The sequence below is a fragment of the Lipophrys pholis genome (assembly GCF_963383615.2).
Source record: "Lipophrys pholis genome assembly, chromosome: 12".
NCBI lineage: Eukaryota > Metazoa > Chordata > Actinopteri > Blenniiformes > Blenniidae > Lipophrys > Lipophrys pholis.
The window spans coordinates 1,655,925-1,681,266 of record NC_137641.1 but is presented as its reverse complement, the minus strand read 5'-3'; the positions used below and the strand labels follow the sequence as shown (position 1 = coordinate 1,681,266).

The 25,342-nt window shown below is 49.2% G+C and overlaps 2 protein-coding genes across 2 annotated transcripts; one reads left to right on the top strand and one right to left on the bottom strand.

Moving 5' to 3' along the window:
* The first annotated feature begins 4,987 nt into the window (after positions 1-4,987).
* Positions 4,988-19,596, top strand: man2a1 (mannosidase, alpha, class 2A, member 1). The gene is made up of 24 exons (XM_080477309.1): positions 4,988-5,492; positions 6,169-6,311; positions 6,378-6,584; positions 6,658-6,802; positions 7,147-7,234; positions 11,435-11,518; positions 11,597-11,724; positions 11,966-12,139; positions 12,231-12,417; positions 12,535-12,712; positions 13,043-13,233; positions 13,308-13,505; positions 14,145-14,259; positions 14,371-14,438; positions 14,862-15,030; positions 15,102-15,338; positions 15,413-15,541; positions 16,156-16,270; positions 16,569-16,702; positions 16,802-16,943; positions 17,117-17,250; positions 17,470-17,664; positions 17,747-17,857; positions 17,983-19,596. Exons 2-24 carry the CDS (start codon positions 6,171-6,173, stop codon positions 18,145-18,147), a joined length of 3,435 nt encoding a protein of 1,144 aa, XP_080333435.1. The 5' UTR covers positions 4,988-5,492; positions 6,169-6,170; the 3' UTR covers positions 18,148-19,596.
* A 594-nt stretch (positions 19,597-20,190) lies between these two features.
* On the bottom strand, positions 20,191-23,214 carry stc1l (stanniocalcin 1, like; the record flags this gene model as incomplete). The annotated part of the gene is made up of 5 exons (XM_080477014.1): positions 20,191-20,458; positions 20,931-21,034; positions 21,137-21,244; positions 21,375-21,517; positions 23,109-23,214. The coding sequence occupies 5 exons, from the start codon at positions 23,212-23,214 to the stop codon at positions 20,191-20,193; spliced, it is 729 nt and encodes a 242-aa protein (XP_080333140.1).
* Between the last annotated feature and the right edge of the window lie 2,128 nt (positions 23,215-25,342).

Genomic DNA, 25,342 nt, shown 5'->3' with positions numbered 1-25,342 from the left:
TAAGTTTGTCTGTTTATTTATTTCCTGGCTGTGATAAAAGTGGGCGTGTCCAATGATGATTGATCTGTGTCCGAGCCAATCAAACTCAACGTGTTGGACCATCGGAGGCTCAGGATCCTGCTTCAGGTCCTGAGGCCTGCACTGCGAAGCTGGGCTTTCTCTTATCGAGATAACTTAAAAGATTAACTCTGGTTTTCCGTACTACGACGCTCGCTCACTTCTCACCTCAGGCCTGGACTACAAACCCTGATCAACATATCCAGGTTCTCTGTTTCCTGGTTAACTTATCCAGATGTGAGTGATCCTGATCACCGTTACTATAAAGCAGGTTATCAACTCTCTGGTTCAACCCAGACCTACCTGTTCGCGTTCACATGAAAGGGGCGGAGCTTGCAGCGTCTGACCAATCACACACTGAGAAATCCTGCAGAGCAGTTTACAGATTACTGAAGGAGCAGTTAATCTCTATAGATAAACAGGATCATCCACATCAAACAGTCTCTCGGCAGTTCGACTGTCATATTCCCCCTCCTGCTGATACGCCCTCCTCCTCCTCCTCCTCCTCCTCCCCCTCCTCCTCCTCCTCCCCCTCATGGCGATGCTTGGCTTAAGAAAGTCCAACCGCGAAAGCACGTCTCTTCAGGTGCAAATCTGCAGGTGACTCTCCAGTCGTTCTGTTGGGAGTTGTGCGATATCGCAGTAGGAAATGCGAGACTTTGTCGTCAACACTGAAATCCTCTCCGTCCAGCTTCTTCATGCTTTGAATGTGACAACAAACCTCTCAGCGAGGCCATTGGTAGCTGGATGCCTCGGTGCACCAGTTGTGTGAAGGATGCCGTTCCTTTTAGTCAACAGCTGAAACTCTGACATGAAGGTCATGGCATTGTCTGTGACAATTTGCTCAGGTAATCCATGTGACGTAAAACGCCTCCGAAGCCTTGAAATGGTTGCGCAGGATGTTATGAGTGTCATCTTGAAAACCTCCAGTCACTTGGAGTATGCGTCGACAACGATCATAAACATGTGGTCCATGAACGGACCTGCGAAGTCAACGTGGAGCCTTTTCCAAACCTCTCCAGGAAAGTCCCAGGGGTGCAGAGGGACGAGTCGTGGCATACGCTGCTCCAACTGGCACCTGTCACACTGCTTACAGGTCTTTTCAACGTCCATGTCTACATGTGGCCACCAGACATATTGCCTTGCAATGGTCTTCATCTTTACAATGCCAGGGTGTCCACTGTGGATCTCATTAAGCACTGCTGTTCTTAGCTTTGTAGGTACCACTACTCTTGTACCCCATAGAACACATCCTTGCTCAACAGATATCTCCTCCCTCTTGTTGTGGTACACCTTCAGTTCTTCTGCTACTTCTTTTGGCCACCCTTCCATGATGTATCTGTGCAGCCTTGATAGTTCTGCATCCTTACGTGTTGCCTTGGAAATCTGATTTGCACTCAGTGGAACATCCTCCAGGTGTTCACAGATTATTGCATGTAGGCATGCTGCCATTGTCTGTGTTCCTGCATCCGTAGTCTCCGGCAGTGGGACACGAGACAGACCATCTGCGTTGCCGTGTTCTTCTGACTGGCGGTAGATTACGTGATAATCAGAGGCAGACAGTATAATAGCCCACCCCTGTAGGCGCGCTGCTGCTCCTGTGGGAAGTCCTTTATGTTCTCTAAAGCGTGTGAGCCGAGGTTTATGGTCGCTGATCAGGTTGAACTTGCGTCCCCACAGTGAATTTCTTCACTCCGTACACCAGGCTCAACGCCTCCTCTCTATCTGTGCGTAGTTCTTCTCTGCCGGTGAGAGTGTACGAGAAGCATAGGCTATTGGATGTTCTTGCCCGTCATGCGTCGTGTTTCTGAATAACGGCTCCACATGCATGAAGCATCACATGCAAGAGAAAGCGGCAGGCTGGGATCCTAGTGCACCAACACCTTGTCATTGGTTAACATTTGTTTGCACTTATCAAAAGCGCTCGGTTCCACTTTCTCCACCTCCATTTTGTTCACTAACCCCAGGAAAGCTCTGAGCTCTGGGATGTTTGTGGGTGTTGGAGCATCATGCACGGCTCTGACCTTGTCTTCTGAAGGGTGAACTCCCTTCCCATCCAGCTGGTGACCGAGGTACTCCATTTGTGTTTTCCCGACGTCACACTTTGACTTTTTTTGCTCTCAGGCCATTCTCTTGCAGCCACTGTAGAACTCTGTCCAGGTTCATCAGGCGCTCAGCCTCGTCCCTGCCCATCACCGGCAGGTCATCCAAGTAGACCTCGACATTGAGATCCTTCATCACGTTCTCCACCATCCTTTGGAAAATACTGACAGTAGAATTAATGCCAAAGCAAAGCCGATTGTACACAAACAGTCCTTGATGTATATGTTTTTCACTCCTCATCCAGCAGTACTTGTTGGTAAGCGGCTGCCAGGTCTATTTTGGAGAATATCTTCCCCCCACATAGTGCTGCTAGGACCTCTTCTATGCGTGGTAGTGGGTATGTTTCAGTGTTTGTAGCCAGATTCACGGTTACCTTATAGTCGCCGCACAAGCGGAGTCCACCATCCCGCTTGGTTACGGGGACCACTGGAGCAGTCAACTCGCTGTGCTTCACAGGGCTGATGACTCCATCCTTTTCCAGGCGCTCCAGTTCTTTTTCTACCTTTTCTTTCATTGCGAAGGGCAGGACACGGGCTTTGTGGAACTTTGGGACTGCGTCAGGCCTCACAGAAATGGCTGCTTTAATGTCCTTTAATGTTCCCAACTCATCTCTGAAAACATCTGCATATTTATCCAATACATCCTGGATTGACTTGGACTTTGTTGTGCTTTCTGTGACTTTTTTAATCATATTCCAGTTGAGTCTGATTTGATCCAACCATTCACGCCCACACAGTGAAGGACCTCCTCCGACCACTACTATCAGCGGAAGATCAGCAGTTTGACTTCCATAAGTCACTTTTACCATGAACTGTCGTTTCACTGGAACGGTCTCTCCTGAGTAGCCCTTCAGTGTAACGCTGCTGCCCTCTAGTAACACATGTGAGAATGACTGCTCATGCACATCTGAGATAATGCTGACTCCTGCTCCTGTGTCCATTTCCATCGGCAATTTTTTTCCATTTACTTCAAAGGTTGCTCTGTATGGCCGTTGGCCTGCACCACTTGCACTGAACACAGAAAACATCAAAATTTCAGCTTCTATTTCGTCAACGTAGCCTGTTTCTCTTCCCCTTGTTCTCCTGCCTCTCACGTGCCCGTCCAACAGTCCTGCATTCCTTCTTAATATGTCCGACTTTGCCACGTTTATGACACTTTGCATTCTTGTAGTAGCAATCACTGGTGATATGATCCTTTTCATTAAATCTATAGCACCCTTCTTGTTCTGAAGGCGTGCGCCGGTCCCCCTTTACCTTGCGAACAGCGGTGACGTCATCACCCTTCCGCAACTGCTGTGCAAAAGTCAGTCTATCCTCTGAGAGCACTTTGCGCTGGCACGCCTCAGAACTGACTCTGGACACATCTACGGTATCTGAAACGCTCGGCGATGACCAAAGGTTTTGATTCATCGTCGTCTCTTAGAATGGTCACCATCTGATCAAAAGTGTTATCCTTTGGCTTGTCAGGCTGAACCAGGTTGCGTAGGAGGCCATACGTTGCTGCGCCGACTGAGCTCAACAAGACGGGAACTTTCTTTCCATCGTTGACATCGTGGGCGTCAAACAGCGACTCCATGCGCTCAACGTAGGCAGACCACGTTTCAAGCTCCGGCTTGAACTCGCCTGGTCTTTGGGAAAAGTACGCCATTAAACCGATTATTCTCGTCGCCAATTATGTGGTGTTCTTAAATAACGAGGCGAGGCAGCGTTTCACCATTTATTATTACTCTGGGAGCAACACTAACAACGTGACACGAGGGGATTACAGTCTGAACCACAAAGTTGTGACATGCGCAGTAGGCATAAAAGCCAACTACGGCAAGCCTTCAGGGTCAACCTTAAAATACATATTAATAGCATTAATACACCACAAACCTAATTATTCCAGATTAACCCTCGTGGAGATAAACAGACCTGGAACAAGTCAAGAACCAGAACCTCCTTCAGAGCCTCAGAGACCAGGATTTATTTTATTCTGTCAAAAAGCTCTAAATTAATTTCTCCTCTCTGCTGCAGCTCAGCGCTGAACCCGTCCACCAATCACCATCGTTTAAGAATGGGCGGGGCATTTTCCAAGAGCTCTGATTGGTCAGGAGGCGGAGCTTCGACCTCTTATCCAGAACATAACCTGGTCCGGAGCAGGTTAGACATAAAGGGAAACTGATTGATCAGCGGACGTGCTGTCAGTTTATATCACTGATATAGTAATCTGCTCTAATCTCACCAGGTCAGCAGTAACTAGTCAGGAAGGTTCTGGTTCTGGCTGCAGCAGCAGTGTTGCTTTGAGCTGCTGGATGGGTTGGAATTCTTCATAATCTCAGAGAATAACTGCTCCTTCAGTAATCTGTAAACTGCTCTGCAGGGTTTCTCAGTGTGTGATTGGTCAGACGCTGCAAGCTCCGCCCCTTTCATGTGAACGCGAACAGGTAGGTCTGGGTTGAATTAGAGAGTTGATAACCTGCTTGGTAGTAACGGTGATCAGGATCCAGTGTCTGGATCAGTTAACCAGGAAACAGAGAACCTGGATATGTTGATCAGGGTTTGTAGTCCAGGGTGGAGGTCCAGAGATAGTAATGCAATAAGGATTACTATTGCAACAACACATGAGTAGGGTCAAACTAACCTTTCTCACAACACGTCTTTTACTGCTCAACATGTTTTGTGTTAATTTAGGATTATGTGTTTCTTTCTCTTCATCTTTTCATGTCTATCCTGTCTTTATAATGTTTGCTATGTCTATGTCTGTATGTCTATGCTGTCTCCGGTGATGACGTCACACGATTGCTGACTCAGCTGAACCATCGGAAGTAAAACAAACCCGTATGCGCATGCGCAGTTTGCGCTCGTGCTGTCCCGACCAGACAAACTTTAAAACTTTCCTCTTTCTTTAGTTTAAATAAGTGCTTCGAGTTCATTTCCTCGGGAAACTGAAGCCAGGCGCGTGACCGGCCGCGGAAGCGTGCAGCGCGTGTCCAGCCGGAAGTGAGCAGCAGCAGGTCCCCTTCAAAAATGTCTCTGATTAAAGTTCGCTGAATTTATTCTCCACGGCGTTTCATTGGTCTGTGGATTTAAAGACGTTACCTGACGCGAAAAATACAATATTTATTATTCAGTTTTTTAAATTCACTGGGTGAATTATGACCTGAACTGATCGCCACACTTTGTGTGATTTGAAGCAGTACCTGTTTGTGGTTCAGAGGTGAGATTAAAGTTTAATCAAAGGACGAAATCTGAACAAAACTAACTCACGGTAACAGATTACTCTAACAACGTAATGGAATACTTCAGTACAAACTGAATACTTTACAACAGAGGACTCTAATTTAACATAAGGTAAGAGTACGTTGATATAAACTACCTATGCTGTACTTGAGTATTTTTATTTTACAGTGTTTAGACAGGAAAATAGTTTTTCCTTCATTACTTTTTTTCCAGTACTATGAAAGCTAGTACTGTTACTTTACAGTATTCTATGTCAACCTGTACTATTACTCTGGCATACTCTGTGTAATCCAATAGTTTTACTCTTGAGTATTCTGAGTAATCCAGTACTTGCTCCTGAATACTCTGTGTGTAGTCCAGTACTTTTACTCTGTAGTACTCTGTGTAGTCCAGTAATTTTACTCTCGAGTACTCTAATCCAGTAATTTATCTCAGTAGTACTCCAAGAAATCCAGTAATTTTACTCTGAAGTTCTCTGTAATCCATTACTTTTACACTGGAGTGCCCTGTGTAATCCTGTACTATTACTCCTGCGGACTGGCTGTGTGTGATCCAGTATTTTTACTCTGGACTACTCACTCTGTAATCCACTACTTATACTCTAGAGTACTCTGTATAATCCAGTACTTATACTCTGAAGTACTCTTAGTGTAGTCCAGCACTTTTACTCCTGAGTACTCTCATTGTGTTATCCAGTATTTCTACTCTGGTGTACACTAGTTTTCCTCTCTGAGAGTTTTGACTCCTACACTTCCCACAATGCACCTGTGCCTGTTGGTTGCCACAGTGATGAAGAGGGGGCGTGTCCTGGCGGTGCTGGTGGGCGGGGTCTTCTGCGTGGCAGTGATGTCACTGTACCGCATGCTGGAGGTGATGCAGAAGGCGGAGCTTCAGCAGCACGGGGAGCCACCTGCTGGACAGGTGGACCAGGTGTGTCTTGTGTCGCCATTTTGAAGACCGCAGAAAAACTTGAGCCAATCACACGTCTGCTTTCAGGACTTGCTCCGCCTCCAGCAGAAGATCGACCGGCTGGAACGCCTCCTCAGCGTGAACAACCAGATGGTCGCCGCGTTACGAGATTCCTTATTCCAGAGTAAAGTGGACCGTCAAGGGGGCGTGGCCAACAGCAGCTCAGTCCCCGCCCACCTGCTTCCTGGCTGCCGATTGGCCGAAAAGCTGACAGACGGCACTGACGGCGTGCAGGTCAGAGGAGGTGCAAGGGTTTTTCATTTCACTACACACGAGATGTTGTTCACGGCGATGTGTTTGCTCGCAGCTCCTGGACGTTTACGACTTGCTGCCCTTCGACAACCTCGACGGCGGCGCCTGGAAGCAGGGCTTTGACATCAGCTACCGTGGCGACGAGTGGGCGGAGCAGCCACTGGAGCTCTTTCTGGTTCCACATTCGCACAACGACCCCGGTGAGTTCAAAATGAGATGGACGAACAGTTCTCCTCCCGGCGAGCTAGCTGCTAACACTGCTGCTAACTGCTAACGCCGTTGCTAACTGTTAACACTGCTGGCTAATCCTTCTGCTCACAGCTAATGCTGCTGGTAGCGCCGCTGCAAAAAGCTGACACTGTTGCTAACAGCTAACCCTGCTATTAACAACTGATGCTGTTGCTAACAGCTAACCCAGCTAATAACTGCTGATGCCGGTGCTAACTGCTGATGCCGGTGCTAACTGCTGCTAACCCTGCTGTTAATGGCTACGCCCCTGCTAATGGCTAAGCCTGCTGCTAACGGCTAATGCTGCTGGTTTCAGGCTGGCTGAAGACGTTCGAAGGTTATTATCACGACCAGACGAGACACATCCTCAACAACATGGTGACCAAACTCAGCGAGGACAACAGGTAGGCCCCGCCCACTCACACACAGGAGCGGAAAAGGGCCATATTCGCTGGTTTCCACAGCAACAGAGTCCCAACGTTTTCCGAAACGGATGCCTAAAACCAGTGACCAACAGAGGGCGCCAGGGCACCCCCCCCCCCCCCCCCCCCCAAAAGGAGAAATGTGGCTGAAAAGCTCCAGGTTCAACTTCCTCCATTATAGTTATTTTGAAATCACCAATGAAGCTTCTGCTTGTGGTTGTTTAGAAATGTGTTAATAAAAGCATTAATAAGAGCTCAAGAGTAGAATCATTCTCACCACCAGGGTGCTCTCTGGTCACTAGCTGTTCAAATGTACCATAATTCCCACCACTAGGGGGCTCACTCAGTCTAAAAACGTTTATATTGTCACTGTATTTGAAATAAGTTAAAGGAGACATATCATGCTTTTAAATCCTTCCTTTTTACATATAAATCATACAGTTGTGGTCTATATAAAGCGGAACTGCAATGCTTGGGTCTGAATTCCTCATTATTAGAGCTCCACAGGCCCCTTTTCTACCCCTTTTCTGATGTGCTTCTGAGAGCAACTCGTTTTGGGGCGGTCTCTTCATACCCCTCCTCCTCTCCAGGTTGCAGAGGTGACACTCGGTTCAACTCCACCCTGTTCGGCCATCTTTGTAGTTTGATAGAACAGATACAATTATCTAGCGGCGCAGAAACTTTATATTCACACATTATTTACAAAATGTCAACAACGGAAGATTTGTCCATCCAGCCATACATATTGGAGCCAGAGTCGGACCCGGCGGAGCCAGATGAAAATGACGATGATGCACCTGAAGAACAACGTCTTCATATGGATGTAACGCAATGGTGTGTTACTATATTTACACTAACTTCTCCATCCATGCCCACTACTACAATACTGCCTGTATTACAACGACTATTTAACACAGAAGTTACATTCTAATCTAAAACGAGCACACAGCGCTAACATATGAAGACGGTGCAACTGCTAATGCTAACAAAACAATGACAGGGACGTCTTATCATCACACTTTTTAGCGTTATATACAGCTTACCGAAGTGCTCTGTTCGTCGTCTCCATAGATAGAAGGAACTGACCGCTCAATCAGACGAAGTCTTTCGGCAAATCCTTCTTTATACTGGCGGAGGTTGCTGAAGCAGTCGTCCTTAAAGTGCTTCGCGCACACAAAAATGACCTTACCCACAGATGTGGGTACATTTCTGTGAAAAATAAAACTCAACCAGGCACTTGGAAAAGGTTCTGATGCTGGGAGACGGTGTAACGAAGCTTGTGGGTTACTACATCCAACAACCGAACATTTCCACTTATCCTCTCGTAACTTCGGTTGGACTACAAAATCGCAGCGAGAAACAAAAATGGCGGATTGCTCGAAATGTCGATGTCCTAATTTGGCAGTTCCGCCGGGAATACTGTGACGTCATTGTTCAAAAAACGTAATAGAGAATAGAAAAATCGAAACCGATCGCAAAATATGACCAAAACAGAATATAAAGATATCAACGGAGCACCTGAAGAGACTACTTTGAACTTTTCTGTACTTCTAAACACTCTAAATATACAACAACATGCATTTAAGGGCTAAAACAGTGGATTTAGCATGATATGTCCCCTTTAAGTGACTAAAGTTTGAGAGTAATGAAGAGCAAACCTGAGAACTTATCACCTGCCGCTGCTGTCATGTTGACATGGTTACGTATTTACAGCCTTTATGTTTACATGTTTACGGTCTTCATACTGACATGTTTACATATTTACAGTCGTTATGTTTCCATGTCTACTGTATTTTAGATTTAAAATCGTGGATGGCAGGACAAAACTGAGGTTTTAGTTATCCAATAACTGTTCTGGGTCCTGAAGGCCAGAGGGACTGCAGGACTGGAGAACCTGGCAGTGTGTTAAAAACCTGGGCCTTCTTTTTGACTCTGAGTTCAATTTTATTCCTCATATTAAGAATATGACAAAAACAGGATTTTATCACTTGAAGAACATAGCCTGTCGACCCATTTCTCTCTCTGGCCAGCAGGAGGTGCTGATGCATTTATTTCCACTGGCTTAGATTATTGTAATGCCTTGCTCTCTGGTCTTCTCAAGAAATCTAACAGCAGCCTTCAGCTGCTCCAGAATTCAGCAGCACGAGTGACGGAGACCAGAAGACGGTAGCACCGTGCTCCGGTCCCTGCTTTGGCCTTTCAGGATTGATTTTAACATTTTATTATTGGTTTTTAAAATGTCTTAATGGTCTTGGGCCTCCTTATCTTTCTGACCTGCTTTTGCGATATGAGCTCTCGTGGCCCCTGAGGTCCTCTGGCTCCGGCTTGTTAAGGGTTCCTAGTGTCAGGACCAGGACCTGCTGGGTTGCGGCCCCTGAGGTCCTCTGGCTCCGGCCTGTTAAGGGTTCCTAGTGTCAGGACCAGGACCTGCTGGGTTGCGGCCCCTGAGGTCCTCTGGCTCCGGCTTGTTAAGGGTTCCTAGTGTCAGGACCAGGACCTGCTGGGTTGCGGCCCCTGAGGTCCTCTGGCTCTGGCCTGTTAAGGGTTCCTAGTGTCAGGACCAGGACCTGCTGGGTTGCGGCCCCTGAGGTCCTCTGGCTCTGGCCTGTTAAGGGTTCCTAGTGTCAGGACCAGGACCTGCTGGGTTGCGGCCCCTGAGGTCCTCTGGCTCCGGCCTGTTAAGGGTTCCTAGTGTCAGGACCTGCTGGGTTGTGGCCCCTGAGGTCCTCTGGCTCCAGGATGTTAAGGGTTCCTAGTGTCAAGACCAGGACCTGTGGTGAGGCCTCGTTCTGTCACTATGGCCCACGTTTGTGGAACAGGCTGCCGGAGGGCCTCACTGCCGCAGAGCCTGTTTGTGGTTTTAAAGGAATACTCAAAATCCACTTTTTAATTTAGCGTTTAATTAGCTGACTATTTTACTTAATTAAGGACCGAGCAGAAAGGCCGAGGCCTCCAGAGAGGCCTGGGCCTCCCCTGAAGTTAGTTTCATGATTGCCTCCATGAAACACTCTGGCTTCACTTCCATGCCAATAATGTAACATAATGATCCCAAAAATCCCTGCAGAGGGGCGGAGCCAAGAGCACAAGGTGGAGGACGAGTTTGACCTCAAGAGTACTTAAGTTTGACTTTCACATAACAGCAGAGGACATAAGGCCCGAGGACCAGAACCCACCAAGAGGTCCAGTCTGGTCCCACCAAGCAAGGAGGTTATAGAGGATTTATACTAGTTTGTTTTGACATTTCAGTGGATTTTGCACCAGAATGTTTCATTAAAATTGACTTCATTTTCAGGAACTGTTTGATCTTGTAAAAATATAGTGAATTTCATTACAGACACTGAAACACAACATAGACAAACTTTAATGTGTAAATTCAAAAGTTATTATAGCAATGGAAGAGGAGAACAGAGCAAGAGGAGGGGGAGGGGAGGAGGGGTGATCAGGAGAAGGAGGATCAGGAGGTGGCATGCTTTTTAATGCTAATGCTAAGCTAGTTAGCTTAGCAGATTAGCACGTGAGATAAGACCAGATTCCAGGTCAGGGACACCAGGGGAGGAACCTGTGTGATTTTCAGGTACATAACATTTAAAGGGGCCGGAGGCCACAATTGGGCCGACCCCGACGGGCCCGGGGGCGAGGTCCCGTCCAACGCTGCTTGCAGCTTTAATTATTATTCTTTTTTCTAATGTAGTCGATGTTTGATCATAATCCTTAATTTAATTTATAAATTCATTTTATAAGCTCCTATTTATTTATTTTTATTGGTCTTTTTATTTTCTTATCTTTTATTTTCATTTATTGATTCCCTTTATTAGCTCCTATTTATTTTACCTCAGTGTCTCCTCACGGGGGCGCTCCACATCGGGAGTTGAGTCTGGTCTGCCTGTGGGGGACGTCGTCCTGGGGTCCGTTCTGGCCACGGCCATGGGAACTGGCACTGTGGTTCACTGACCGTGGTGTAAGCTCCTGACGGGGGCGCTGTGGCGGGCCCCCCATAGCTGTAGTGCTGTGGCTCCTCTCGGTGTGGACGGCCCCTGAGGATGGAGTTTCTCTCCTGGATCATCAGCGCCTGCCGTCTCTTACATCAGTTTTTATAGTTTGTTATGGGCAGTTTCTGTTTCTGTTTCTGTTTTTCTGTTTGTTGTTGTTGATTTGAGGTGCTTCCCCCGCTCCTCCGTTTAGGAGGAAGATGATTTGGGCGGAGGTCAGTTATTTCTCCAGATGGTGGAACGAGATTGACGAGCAGAAAAGAGCGATGGTGAAACGGTGAGGATGCCGTCGGTGAACCTTCACCTGTTGAGCCACGTCTGTGTGACGGTTCCTTCCTGTGCTGTGATTGGCCAGCCTGGTGGGGGCGGGGCAGCTTGAGCTGGTGACGGGCGGCTGGGTGATGCCCGACGAGGCCAATGCTCACTACTTCGCTCTGCTGGACCAGCTGATGGAAGGACACCAGTGGCTGCAGACGCACCTGGGTGACGTCACGCACCTGTTACCTCTGCAAGATGGCCGCCACGCTCACCGCCGCTGCGTTGTAACTGTGTGTGTGTGTGTGTGTGTGTGTGTGTGTGTGTGTGTGTGTGTGTGTGTGTGTGTGTGTGTGTGTGTGTGTGTGTGTGTGTGTGTGTGTGTGTGTGTGTGTGTGTGTGTGTGTGTGTGTGTGTGTGTGTGTGTGTGTGTGTGTGTGTGTGTGTGTGTGTGTGTGTGTGTGTGCAGGCGTGAAGCCGAGCAGTGGCTGGGCTATCGACCCGTTTGGACACTCCCCCTCCATGACTTACCTGCTGAAGGGGGCGGGGCTTAGCAACATGGTGGTCCAGAGGGTTCACTACGCGGTCAAGAAACACTTCGCCAAGCAGAAGAGTCTCGAGTTTCTATGGCGACAGAGCTGGGGTGAGGAGAGGTGGGAGGGGTCAATTGTCAGATTTTTAAGAACCCGGACCCAATTTTTCTGACGCCCCCCCCCCCCCACTTCCTGTTGCAGACTCCTCCCCCCGCAGTGACATCACCTGTCACATGATGCCGTTCTACAGCTACGACGTGCCGCACACGTGCGGCCCGAACCCGGCGGTGTGCTGCCAGTTCGACTTTCACCGCCTGCCGGGGAGGCGGGTCTTCTGTCCCTGGAAGATCCCGCCTCAGCCAATCACAGAGCAGAACGTCCAGGAGAGGTGCGCTGGGGGCGGGGCCACCCGCAGATCTTAGTTTTTTTTACTGACACTTTATTTGTTTCACTTTTTCTCTTGAGCTCTCTCCTGTGCTGACTGTTGCCGCCCCCTCCCCCCCAGGGCCCTCCTCCTCCTTGACCAGTACCGGCAGAAGTCCCTTTTGTTCCGATCCCCGGTGCTCCTGGTTCCTCTTGGAGACGACTTCCGCTACGTGGAGTCCAGCGAGTGGGACGTTCAGTTCAGCAACTACCAGAGACTCTTTGACTACTTCGACCAGAACCCTGAGCTCCGCATCAAGGTGAGTGGACCAGAACCCAGAGCTCTGCCTCAAGGTGAGTGGAGCAGAACCCAGAGCTCTGCCTCAAGGTGAGTGGACCAGAACCCAGAGCTCTGCCTCAAGGTGAGTGGAGCAGAACCAGAACCGAACCAAGAACCGAACCCAGCAGACCCGTCACTCAATCACCTCCGTTTGGTTTCTCTGACGAAGAGACGTCGTTCAGAGTTGGAAGTTCTTCCATCTGAGAGCAAACGACTGTTTTCTGAATGCTAACGTCCAAACGTTGAGGATGTTCTCCGTTATCTGAACGCTAACGTCCCACCGCTTTGACGGTTTTCCTTCTGGTTCCAGGCCCGGTTCGGGACTCTGTCCGATTACTTCCAGGCTCTTCATCGCCGGCTGAGAGCCTCGGGAGAGACGCTGCCGACTCTTCGTGGAGACTTTTTCACGTACGCTGACCGAGACGACCACTACTGGAGCGGATACTTTACGTCCCGGCCGTTCTACAAACGTTTGGACCGAGTGCTGGAGGCGACGCTCCGGTGAACAAAGCCACTCGCTCGACTTTTTTCATTTTATCAGTCGTTATTCTCACACCCTTATTTTTGTCGTGCAGGGCAACAGAAATTCTCTTCAGCCTCGCGCTAGCTGAGATGCGCCGGTTCCACGGCGATGGTCGTCTGGTGGCGGCTTTTCCCGCACGTGAACATTTCCAGCGCCTGGTCGCAGGGAGGCAGAGCCTGGCGCTGTTCCAGCACCACGACGCCGTCACTGGGACGGCTCGTGACCCCGTCGTGGTCGACTACGGCACCAGGTCAACACTTTTCATTAGCATACTAGCACCTCACAAAGTTAGCCTCATATTCGCATGTTTATATTTTTGCTAATTAGCATTATGGGGCTATTTTGGTGTCTGCATCTTGTTACCTTCCCAATAAAATAAGTTGCAGTGCTAATCTGTTAACATGCTAGCATGTACGTTTTAGCATATTAGCCTTTTAGCATAGCCGGAAGTTATTACATTTTACACTTTAACGTTGGCAAGTTAGCCTGTGTTCTGTTAGTGTGTTAGCCTGTATAAACTTGCTCAGAATAAAGTAAGAATGCGTGGTTAGCATGAACATTGTGTAGTTTGTTTTATATCGTTTGACGTAGCGTGCTTACAGCAGATGTGTTGTTAGCGCTGTTAGCGCCACTTGTTTCTTTGTCTCATTTTTCCCTCCATACTCTCTGTTAAAGGACGGCGTCGCTATCGGCAATGCTAACAGGTACCGCCTTGATCAGTGTGAACAGTTAGTATATAGCATTAGCCTCCCATCAACCGAACTCATTTAGCATTAACATCTAACATTGACCGCTAATCAGTCCCTGTAATGAACACGTTGTTAGCATGTTGTTTGGAACTCGTTTGTACCTTTTTATTTCCCGTTTGATTTGATAACGTTTGTTACAGGCTGTTTCACGCGATGTTGAACCTACGGAAAGTGCTGCAGAGCTCCGCCCACTGGCTGCTCCTCTCGGAGAAGAGCGAGTACCACCATGACCAGTCGAAACCCTTCCTGCAAACGGTAAACTCTTGACCCCGTCGTGATGTTGTTCGACTGCAGTGTTTTGGCCTCCTGCAGGCTTCTTGTGGTATTGCAGGGAAACACGTTAAACTGTTACCACGTCTCTCTCAGGACGAGACGGTCGCAGCGCAGGACGCGCTGCCTCAGAAGACCACGCTGCAGCTCGATGAGCGGCCCAGGTAACGGGGGACGGGTCGGTAATGGTGGAGGTCAGCTGGTTAACCTGGTGGCGTGATGGTTAGCTGGTTGGTTGATTAGTTAGCTGGTTGGCTGGTTGATTAGTTGATTACTCAGTTGGTTGGTTGGTTGATTAGTTAGCTGGTTGGATGGTTGGTTGGTTGGATGGTTGGATGATTAGTTGATTACTAAGCTGGTTGGATGGTTGGTTAGTTAGCAGGTTGGTTGGTTAGCTGGATGATGAATTAGCTGGTTGATTAGGTAGCAGGTTGGTTGGTTTGCCGGTTGGTTAGCTGGCTAAGTAGTTAGCAGGTTGATTAGCTAGTTGGTTGGTTAGCTGACTGATTAGTTAGTTGGTTGGTTGTTAGCTGGTTGGTTAGTTATTAGTAATATAATTAGTAATTGATAACTGATCACTGCGACAGGTCTCTGGTCATCTTCAACCCCACCGAGCAGCTCCGTACCTCCGTCATCAGCGCCGTTGTCGACCATCCTGACGCTCACGTTACTGACGCCAAAACTGGCCGTCCAGTCCCCGCCCAGATCTCTGCGGTGTGGGCCAGGCCGAGCCGAGCCTCTACCAAGGCCTTCCGGGTGAGAAGCGGGGATGTCATTGGTTGGTCCCGGTGACATCACAGCGATTGACGTCCACCTGCTGCTTCCAGCTGTCCTTCTTGGCGGAACTTCCCCCGCTGGCGCTGACGGTGTATTACGTGACCAGGGGGCCTGCTAACTCTACCGCCCGGGCCCACTACACCTTCAACAGACCGGGAGGCTCGCTGGCCGTCCAGGACGAGCATTTCCAGGTGTCCCACCTTCCGGAGTCGGAGCTCGACACCCCGCTGTTGTTTAGCAACCAGCACATGGAGGTGTGGAGCTCGGCAGCGAGCGGCCTGGTCCAGGTGAGACCTGCAGGTGACGGTCTGCTTTCAAAACCAAAACCTCTGCAGGACCTGATCCCTGTTTCCTCCTGCAGAAAGTCCGCCTGCGGTCTGGTCTTGTCCGAAAGGTCCAGGTCCAGTTCCTGTGGTATGGAACCAAGACTGGGTCAAACCGGGACCGGAGTGGAGCTTACTTGTTCCTGCCAGGGGATGAGGGGGCCCAGGTGAGTCGACATGGACCTGGACCACTTCAAGACTTTATATGGACTGTATGTCAGGATCTCTCTCTCTCTCTATCTCTCTATCTGACTCTCTCTCTCTCTCTCTATCTGACTCTCTCTCACTCTCTCACTCTCTCTCTCTCTCACTCTCTCTCTCTATCTGACTCTCTCTCTCTATCTGACTCTCTCTCTCTCTCACTCTCTCTCTCTATCTCTCTATCTGACTCTCTCTCTCTCTCTATCTCTCTATCTGACTCTCTCTCTCTCTCTTTATCTGACTCTCTCTCTCTCTATCTCTCTATCTGACTCTCTCTCTCTCTCACTCTCTCTCTCTATCTCTCTATCTGACTCTCTCTCTCTCTCTCTATCTGACTCTCGCTCACTCTCTCTCTCTCTCTCTCTCTATCTCTCTATCTGACTCTCTCTCTCTCTCACTCTCTATCTCTCTATCTGACTCTCTCTCTCTCTCACTCTCTCTCTCTATCTCTCTATCTGACTCTCTCTCTCTCTCTCTATCTGACTCTCTCTCACTCTCTCTCTCTCTCTCTCTCTATCTCTCTATCTGACTCTTTCTCTCTCTGTCACTCTTCTGATACATTGTCTCTCGCCCCGCGCAGCTCTACGCGTCTCCAGAGCCTCCGTTGGTTCGGATCTCCAGAGGTCCGCTCTTTTCTGACATCACTTCCTGTTATAAACACTTCACACACACTGTGCGACTTTTCCACCTGGAAGGTAAACACACACACACACACACACACACACACACACACACCGACACACATCTGTGTGTCATGGCGTTAACAATCTGAATCAAAGAAAATAACTGTGTGTGTGTGTGTGTGTGTGTGTGTGTGTGTGTGTGTGTGTGTGTGTGTGTGTGTGTGTGTGTGTGTGTGTGTGTGTGTGTGTGTGTGTGTGTGTGTGTGTGTGTGTGTGTGTGTGTGTGTGTGTGTGTGTGTGTGTGTGTGTGTGTGTGTGTGTGTGTGTGTGTGTGTGTGTGTGTGTGTGTGTGTGTGTGTGTGTGTCCCAGGGCATGCTGGGAGATCTCTGGTGATTTCCAACACGGTGGACATCAGGTCAGAGTTCAATCGTGAGCTGGTGATGCGTTTCGTGAGCGACGTTGCCAACAGAAACCATTTCTACTCCGACCTCAACGGATTCCAGGTTGCTTCCTGTTTCTTACTTATCACCGGCCAATCAGCTGGCTCCACTGCTGAGCGGCCCCTCCCCCTCCTGGTGTTGACTCTGGTGCTCCCTGTTCAGATGCAACAGCGCCGCACGCTGGACAAACTGCCTCTGCAGGCCAACTTCTACCCCATGACGTCCTCGTCCTTCCTGCAGGACGCCGCCGCACGCCTCACGCTGCTGTCGGCACAGAGCCAGGGCGTGGCCTCGCTCAGACCAGGTCAGTCTGACCTCTGCCACCACTGACCTCTGCCACCACTGACCTCTACCACCCCTGACCTCTGCCACCACTGACCTCTACCACCACTGACCTCTGCCACCACTGACCTCTACCACCACTGACCTCTACCACCCCTGACCTCTGCCACCACTGACCTCTGACCTGTGCTGCAGGTGAGCTGGAGGTGGTGTTGGACCGGCGCCTGCAGCAGGATGATAACCGGGGACTCGGTCAGGGCGTCACCGACAACAAGCTAACTGCCAGCCTGTACCACCTGCTGCTGGAGGACCGAGGGGGCGGAGCTCCGGTGAGAGGCGGGGCTTGTGTGTGGGGCTCTGGTGAGGAGCCTGGTTAGGTTACACTGGGGGGAGGTTGTGATCAAGGTCGTTAGTTGAGGTGGTGGAGCTAATCTGAAGGTTTGGGGTTCTGATCAGGGCTGTGGTTTGATTTAGGGGCGTGGCTCAATGTTAGGGAGCATGGCTGTGACTACCATCTTTTGTCTTTAATCTGTTTTATGACCTGACAGGAAGTGGGAGGAGCCTCGGTGGAACACCTGTCACTGCTTGCTCACCTGGCCTCGCTCTCCCTCTGCAACCCGCCAATCACCATGGTCACTTCCGATGACAGCCCGCAGCCTAAACTCCGCCCCTTCCTGCCGCTCAGCTCGTCACTGCCGTGCGATGTTCACCTGCTGAATCTGCGGACGCTGGAGGACACGCAGGTGACGCACCTGGACACTGTGACGTCATTGTTATGTCACATATCATGATGTCACTGTGAAGTTTTATTCTTTTTGGAAACAGGAAGCAGGAAGTCCCTCACAGGAAGTGGCTCTCCTCCTCCACAGGAAGGGCTTCGACTGTAGCGCTGCCCCCAAACCCCTGCCAGCGTGCACATGGAACACACACGAGAAGGTGGACACACACGCACCAGGTTTTCTGATCTGAACCAGAACCTCTCAGTGATCTGTCTCCTCAGACCAGGACCTGGTTCTGTTTCTGGTCTCTTGCGCTGACCAGGTGTGTGCTGGTCTTTACAGGTGAACCTGGACCAGCTCTTCTCTCCTCTGGTCTTCAGGTCTGTGCGTCGTTCTGGTCTCACCTTCCTGCAAGACCACGAGGAGCCTGAGGGGGGGGAGGGGCCTGAGGAGGGGGAGGAGCTCCGACCAATGGAAATCAGTGCCTTCCGGGTGGTCATCAACTAACAGGCAAACGCTAATGCTAGCATGGCAGCCAATCAGGCGGGGCCGTGTGAAGTAACCAATCAGGGAGCTGCGATAGACTGAAGCAGGAAATGAGAAGAAAACATAAAAATAAACACGATAAAAAGAATAAAATGAGGAAAAAGTAAAAATGAGGGGAAAAATTAAACAGGAATAAATCACAATAAATGGGGGAATGAAATAAAACACAAACATTTGAAATGACAGAAAAAGGGGAATTAAAACTTTGTGGAGCTGTTACGATAAAATAAACCAATTCTTCTATCGAGGTCGTCTGAACATGTGTTCGTTCTGCACAGCATTCTGGGAAATACAGTCAAACAACACAGGCTCGCCCGCGGGCTGTTACAGCTACCTGCCGTCCAGCGCTATCTGCTCCAGCGCTAACTGCTGCGTTAGAAATAATGCTGAATGTACCGGGCTAAAGAAAACTTATTTGGTTTGTACTCTGAAAAGCTCAACAGGAAGGAAAAGGAAACACGAGGCGTTAAAGGACTGGATCCATATTAGCATCAGCGGATGTTCACCTGATGCTAAACGTTTATAATCCTATGGTTTTAACGAAGTCGTCAGCTGGTGTTTCCACATCTCCAGTCTTCCTTGAATTGTCTTTAAATCAATTCTTCAAATTTATTAGAAAATAAATCAAACATGGAGCTTTGTTCTGACACTTTTTCATACCAACTTCCTGTCTGAGAGTCCAGAAGACATTCTGACTGGTACTGATGTTAGTGTGGTGTTTGCCCGAAGAAACTATCAATCATGGTGGTAGCATAGCGGTAGCATAGCGATAGCATAGCAGTCCTTTGTTCACATGAAAAATTTAAATAAACAATCGAAACCATCTTCAAATATCAACGCGACGTACTTGAATACAGGTGTTTTGTAAATCACATGAGGTCCAAAGGTTGTACTCATCACGTCAGCGGTCAACATAAACTAACTGCTCGCTAAACTTACAGGAGGTGGTTGATGATAGCAGTCTCCTGTGTTTGAACAAAGAAAAAAAACTCAGCTGCTTTCAAACTCCAGAGTTTCAGTTTACACTGAAGTCCAACTCTAACAATCAGGTTTTAACCAGGAAACGAGGGACTCAGTCCAATCTGACGACTCGCCTCTGCTCTGTGTTGTTTACCTTTAGTTCCCACAATGCTTTGCGTTTATGACAACACATGAACAATCTGTTAAAGCACTGGAGTTCAAACTGTTGTGTTGCTACGGCAACAACAAAGGGACCAATAGAGAGAGAGACTGTGTGTGTGTGTGTGTGTGGGTGTGTATGAGAAACGGATTTGTGATAAAACTATATATATATATTTTTTTCTTCCGTGTTTGAATGTTTGAAGTTTATTTCTTTCTGTTGGAAAATAATTGATTGTGAAATTTTTTCATGTCTGAGAATCTTTTATCAAATAAATTGACGACACAATGACTCGAGTTTTCTGACGTCCACACACACACACACACACACACACACGTCAAATCTTTTTATTCATTGTAATGTTAGCGTTAGCTTTATCCAAAAATGTTAGCTTGCAGGATGACACTGTTTATCTTAATTATCTTTTAGCCACTTTAAGATCGTTATCGTCAAATGTTGTTGGCTTTTGTATTTGAGTTGTCTTTAGCATTACCAATCTCCAAAGTTAGCATTAGCCAGTTATTTTCATGTTCATATTTGTTACATTCCAGTTAGTGAATGTTACTTCTAGCATTAGCATTGTGCTATTGAGAGAAGTTTAGCATTAGCAATGGCATTGTCCAGAGTTAGCAGTGGCCGCGCGTAGCTTTGAACCGATCAGAGTGAACGTGGTGAATGAAAAAGTCGGATTCTGTCTCGTCACATCTTTTATTCAAACACACTTCCAGCTTTTCTGAGCATGATGCAGCTTGACGGAGCGACAGGAAGTGGCAGAGCTTCACGACCAGCATGAGCGTCCTCAAAAAACTACCTGCGGAGGGAAATAAATAGAGCGCCGTGGTTGCTGTAGGTGAGGAGGCGCTTCCTGTAGGCGTGTCCTCCGGCTACTCGTCCACAGACCGCTTCCTGGCGAACAGGTGAGTGGGGTCCCGCCCCCGGAACCCGGGCTGCACGTTGAACACGGGCGTGTTCCTCCAGCTGGATGGACTGCTGAAGGCGGCCGCTCCAGCTGCGCCGTCACAAGGTTTGTTCTGAACCAGCTGGAGGAACGTCTCCAGATCTGGGCCGAGCCTCGCCACCACGCCCGCACGCACCGCTGCTACCGTCTGCTCGTCACACGCCTGCAGCGTCAGCAGCAGCGTGCTGTAGTACCTGCAGGGTGAGAACACCTGAGATCACCTGAGGGTGGAGCCACCTGCCAGTCTTAGCTTTAGCATAATTAGCTTTCTTCATGGTCCTCGGTATTTCAGCGTTATCACGATGCAGATTAGCATCTCTGTGTTGTAGCGTTCGTGTGATTTTAGCTTTAACATGAGCGTCTTCTGCGTGCAGCTCGTGTCGTTAAATTCAGTTTGCTTATTAGCAATGTTAGCTGAACCATCACGTTAGCTGAACCATCACGTTAGCTGAACCATCACGTTAGCTGAACCATCACGTTCTGTGTTTCAGCACCTCAGTTCGTCTGATCCCCGTTACAAACGTAACAAACTGAAAGTTGGTCAGTAAGCATGTTGAATTCCTAAAAGCTCAAAAAAGTAAGGCTGAACAGATAAAAACAGTACGCTGCAGTTCAAGCAGAGGCGCCTGTTACCATAGTGACCGCTGGCCGACAGCTTGTGAGTACCTGTTGGGGAAGTGGGCGGGGACTTGCACCACCTCGCCGATGGCGTCCGGGTTCGTCCGAGCCACCGAGCAGAGGTCCAGGCTGGTGTAGCATTCCTCCTGGACCTGAGGACCCGAGCAGAGGCAGCGAGTCAGTGAGTGAAAGTCGGTAGCATGCAGTGCCGTACTGTGTGCTCCAGTGGCGTGCAGTGGCGTGCTGTGACTAACCTCTGCAATCATTCTCTGGAAGATATTGCACCTCCTGATGGTTTGGAAGATTTTCCCAGAGATTCCCTGAGAGATGCAGTGGAGGCTCTTCTTCACAAATGTCTTCCCCTGCAGCAAGTAATAGATTACAGTTACTCTGCAGTTACCTCAGTGAACAGCAGGAGGAGGAGCAGCATTAACAGCAGTAACTGCAGCAGCAGTAACAGAAGCAGTACCAGCTGCAGTAACAGGCCCGCACCTCCGTGTTGAAGCTGGCAGCAGAGTGCAGAAACAGCTCACAGATCTCGTGCATCCCGTCAGTGTCGCAGGTTGAATTCTCAAGACACGAGAAGAAACCACAACCGACGGAGACGGCAGAGTTCAGACAACGAGCCACGTCACCTACACACACACACACACACACACACACACACACACACACACACACACACACACACACACACACACACACACACACACACAGTGGGTGGATGAAGAAGTAAGTGGAGCTCTGCAGGGTTCCGTCCTCGGTCTGTCATTTTAAACTTTATTTTCTTTGTTTTAGTTGAATTGTGCTTGAATCTGTTTTTACATTGTGAATCATTATGGTCCAGAAAAGTAACGTGATTTAATCCCCGTTTCCACCGCACAAAAAGTGCAGGGATGGAATGGTATGGTCCGGTGCGGTTCGGGTTTCCACCGCAACGATTGTGGATGGTACCAAAATAATCGCTCCAAAGGTTGACGCTTTTCCATCACCCTTCTGTTGGGCTACCCAGAACGACAGAACCGGTCCGGTTTTGAGGAGCCGTCTGCCGATTGGTCAGTGATTTACTAAACGCCCTCAATATTTTAATATGTCGGCTGTATGAATCCTCTGTTGTTGACAGATTCAGCTTTTGCACCGGTTGTATTTTTTATTTTTATTTTTTTGGCTGCGCAACTTCCATGTTGGTCCTGAAAGAGCAGAAGTGAGACCGGGACGGAGACCGGGACGGAGACCGGGACGGAGACCGGGACTGGGGAGCAGACGCTACGGCCATAACCAAACTGGGACTGGAGCTTGGAGGCCGCGGACGTCTGTCACCCAGCTGGGAGCGGCGCCGGTGTGCTACCGAGTCCATTCGTCATCCTGTCACTGGCCAGTGTTCCATGGCGTCGTTCTGGAACCTGCCGGTGTGAGTGGACATGGAGCTGTACTGCACCGGCCCAGCGCCTGTGACGCGACGTGATGCAACACTCAAAAGCGCAAAAGCGCTCCGGTGCGACGTCACAGGGGCCGGTCGGCGTTCGCTCTCTCTGAACCAACATGGAAGTTGCAGCTGCAGCTCTGTGGCTGCCAGAACAAGCCAACCGAACGACTGGTACAAAGCTGGGATGTAAACAACAACAGAGGATCCATAAGGTCCAGTTCTGTCGCCCCGGCTGAGGTCACTGTTGCAACCTCACAGATCTGTGGAGCTCTAAACCCCGCCTACATTTGAACCTTCTTTCTGGGTCGCTTTGCCGTACCACTCCGTTCCATCCCTGCACTTTTTGTGCAGTGGAAACCTCAACCTGTGTCAGGCAGAACCGGGACCTGGTGTCAGGCAGAACCGGGACCTGGTGTCAGGCAGAACTGGGACCTGGTGTCAGGCAGAACTGGGACCTGGTGTCAGGCAGAACCGGGACCTGGTGTCAGGCAGAACTGGGACCTGGTGTCAGGCAGAACCGGGACCTGGTGTCAGGCAGAACTGGGACCTGGTGTCAGGCAGAACCAAGAGGTTGAGTTGAAAGGAGAGCGTTTACACTCGGAGGTAACGAATCCAGATTCATTTCCTGCTTCACAACACTTATCTCAACCTGAAGATCCGAACATCTCAACCTGACATGTTACTGGAGCAGGTCAAGAGTAAAACAGGTACTTTTACTCAGAGTGCCAGAGTACTGGTACCAGTACTTAGAGTACTGGTAGCAGTCTCTGGGAGCAGTACCGGAGTGTAGCAGTACTCACTGGGGCTGTTGGCGGAGAAGCGGGCGCGGCGTGGAGCAGCTTCCTCCGGCAGCAGCTCGAAGGCGCCGGCCGAGGAGACGGCAAGGACGAGGATGATGGTCAGCATGGTCTCGCTGTGCTCGGTGCGCTGGAGGACGACTGACCCCCCGACCGCTCAGCTGGACTCTTATCCTGGAGGACGACCAATCAGAGGTCACAGAGCCACAGGACAACCAATCAGAGGCTGCAGAGCCGCAGGGCGCGTTAATGGTTAATACACAATGGAATTCTAAGACACAAAGACTTCCAGAGACATTTTAGACGTCTTCTTGTTTTTGGGGGAAAAACCAGATGGACCAGATCCACCAATGACCGGACTGAGAGCAAAGAGGTGTGTGTGTGTGTGTGTGTGTGTGTGTGTGTGTGTGTGTGTGTGTGTGTGTGTGTGTGTGTGTGTGTGTGTGTGTGTGTCAGTTTAATGTGTAACCTCACTATAAATAGCAGCAGTGGGAAAAGAGTTTTCTTCCACTCAGGAAACTCTCAACGTGACTGGAATTCAAAGTACTGCAGTAAAAGTACTCAGTTACTCTGCTCTGGGTTCCTGAGTGGGGGTCTGGTCCTGGAGGTGTGTGTGAGTGTGAGAGAGAGAGAGAGAGAGAGAGAGAGAGAGAGAGAGAGAGAGAGAGAGAGAGAGAGAGAGAGATAACCATCTTCCTTCATTTTCCATTAATTTTCTTTTCAGGTTAATTTAAATGTTTCTCTTTTCTTTCTTTTTTCCTTATATTTGTATGTTCGAAATAAAGTTTCATTCATTCATTAGATTTTTTCTTTCACTTTTGTTATTGAGTTTTCAAAGCAGTATGTTGGTCAGGACCTTAAACAGTATACCAGTAGCTTTAAGTAAACAGTAAACAAAAACAACTTCAACATAGTGCAAACTAACACCCACTGAGCCTGGCCCTTCAAAGATTTGCCAAAAAAAAAAGAAATTAAATTAAAAATAGAAAAAAAAATAGACGCGGTATAAATTTGAAGTAGTTATGGCACAGTGTACAGGCGGGTTATAAAGCTGAAGAAGAACGCGTACATGTAACCGTAAACATGAGAGACCCAGAAGACAATACACAGATCAGTACCACAGTCTGAGTCCAATCTAATGGATCACAGATAAATAAAATAAAACCCTGGGGTTCCACAGACATTATGAGTCTCCAGTACCTGGAGACCCGCCGCCGGTCTCATCCTCTCCATTGTAATAAAGTACAGAATATCCTGGAGGAGGAGCAGCGATAGTAAACATAGTAAAATCTACACAGCTCCAAGTACTACACTGTCTTTTCAAAACGCTTGTAGAAAAACCAACCATTCAACAAGGAGAGGACACACCTGCAGAACCAGGCTGAGAGGAGCAGAACCAGGCTGGATGAGCAGAACCAGGCTTGAGGAGCAGAACCAGGCTGAGAGGAGTAGAACCAGGCTGAGAGGAGTAGAACCAGGTTGGATGAGCAGAACCAGGCTGAGAGGAGGAGAACCAGGCTGGATGAGCAGAACCAGGCTGGGAAGAGGAGAACCAGGCTGAGAGGAGCAGATCCATGCTGAGAGGAAGAGAACCAGGCTGAGAGGAGTAGAACCAGGTTGGATGAGCAGAACCAGGCTGAGAGGAGGAGAACCAGGCTGGAGGCACAGAAACAGGTTGAGAGGAGGAGAACCAGGCTGGAGGAGCAGAACCAGGCTGGAGGAGGAGAACCAGGCTGGAGGAGCAGAACCAGGCTGAGAGGAGGAGAACCAGGCTGGAGGCACAGAAACAGGCTGAGAGGAGGAGAACCAGGCTGGAGGAGCAGAACCAGGCTGAGAGGAGGAGAACCAGGCTGGAGGAGCAGAACCAGGCTGAGAGGAGGAGAACCAAGCTGGAGGAGCAGAACCAGGCTGAGAGGAGGAGAACCAGGCTGGAGGCACAGAAACAGGCTGAGAGGAGGAGAACCAGGCTGGAGGCACAGAAACAGGTTGAGATGAGGAGAACCAGGCTGGAGGAGCAGAACCAGGCTGAGAGGAGGAGAACCAGGCTGGAGGCACAGAAACAGGTTGAGATGAGGAGAACCAGGCTGGAGGAGCAGAACCAGGTTGAGATGAGGAGAACCAGGCTGGAGGAGCAGAAACAGGCTGAGAGGAGGAGAAACCTGCAGAACCAGGCTCAGTCCTACAGACTTGTCTAATGTGAGAGTTGACGGATCAATCCTGGTCCTGGGTAACTCCCA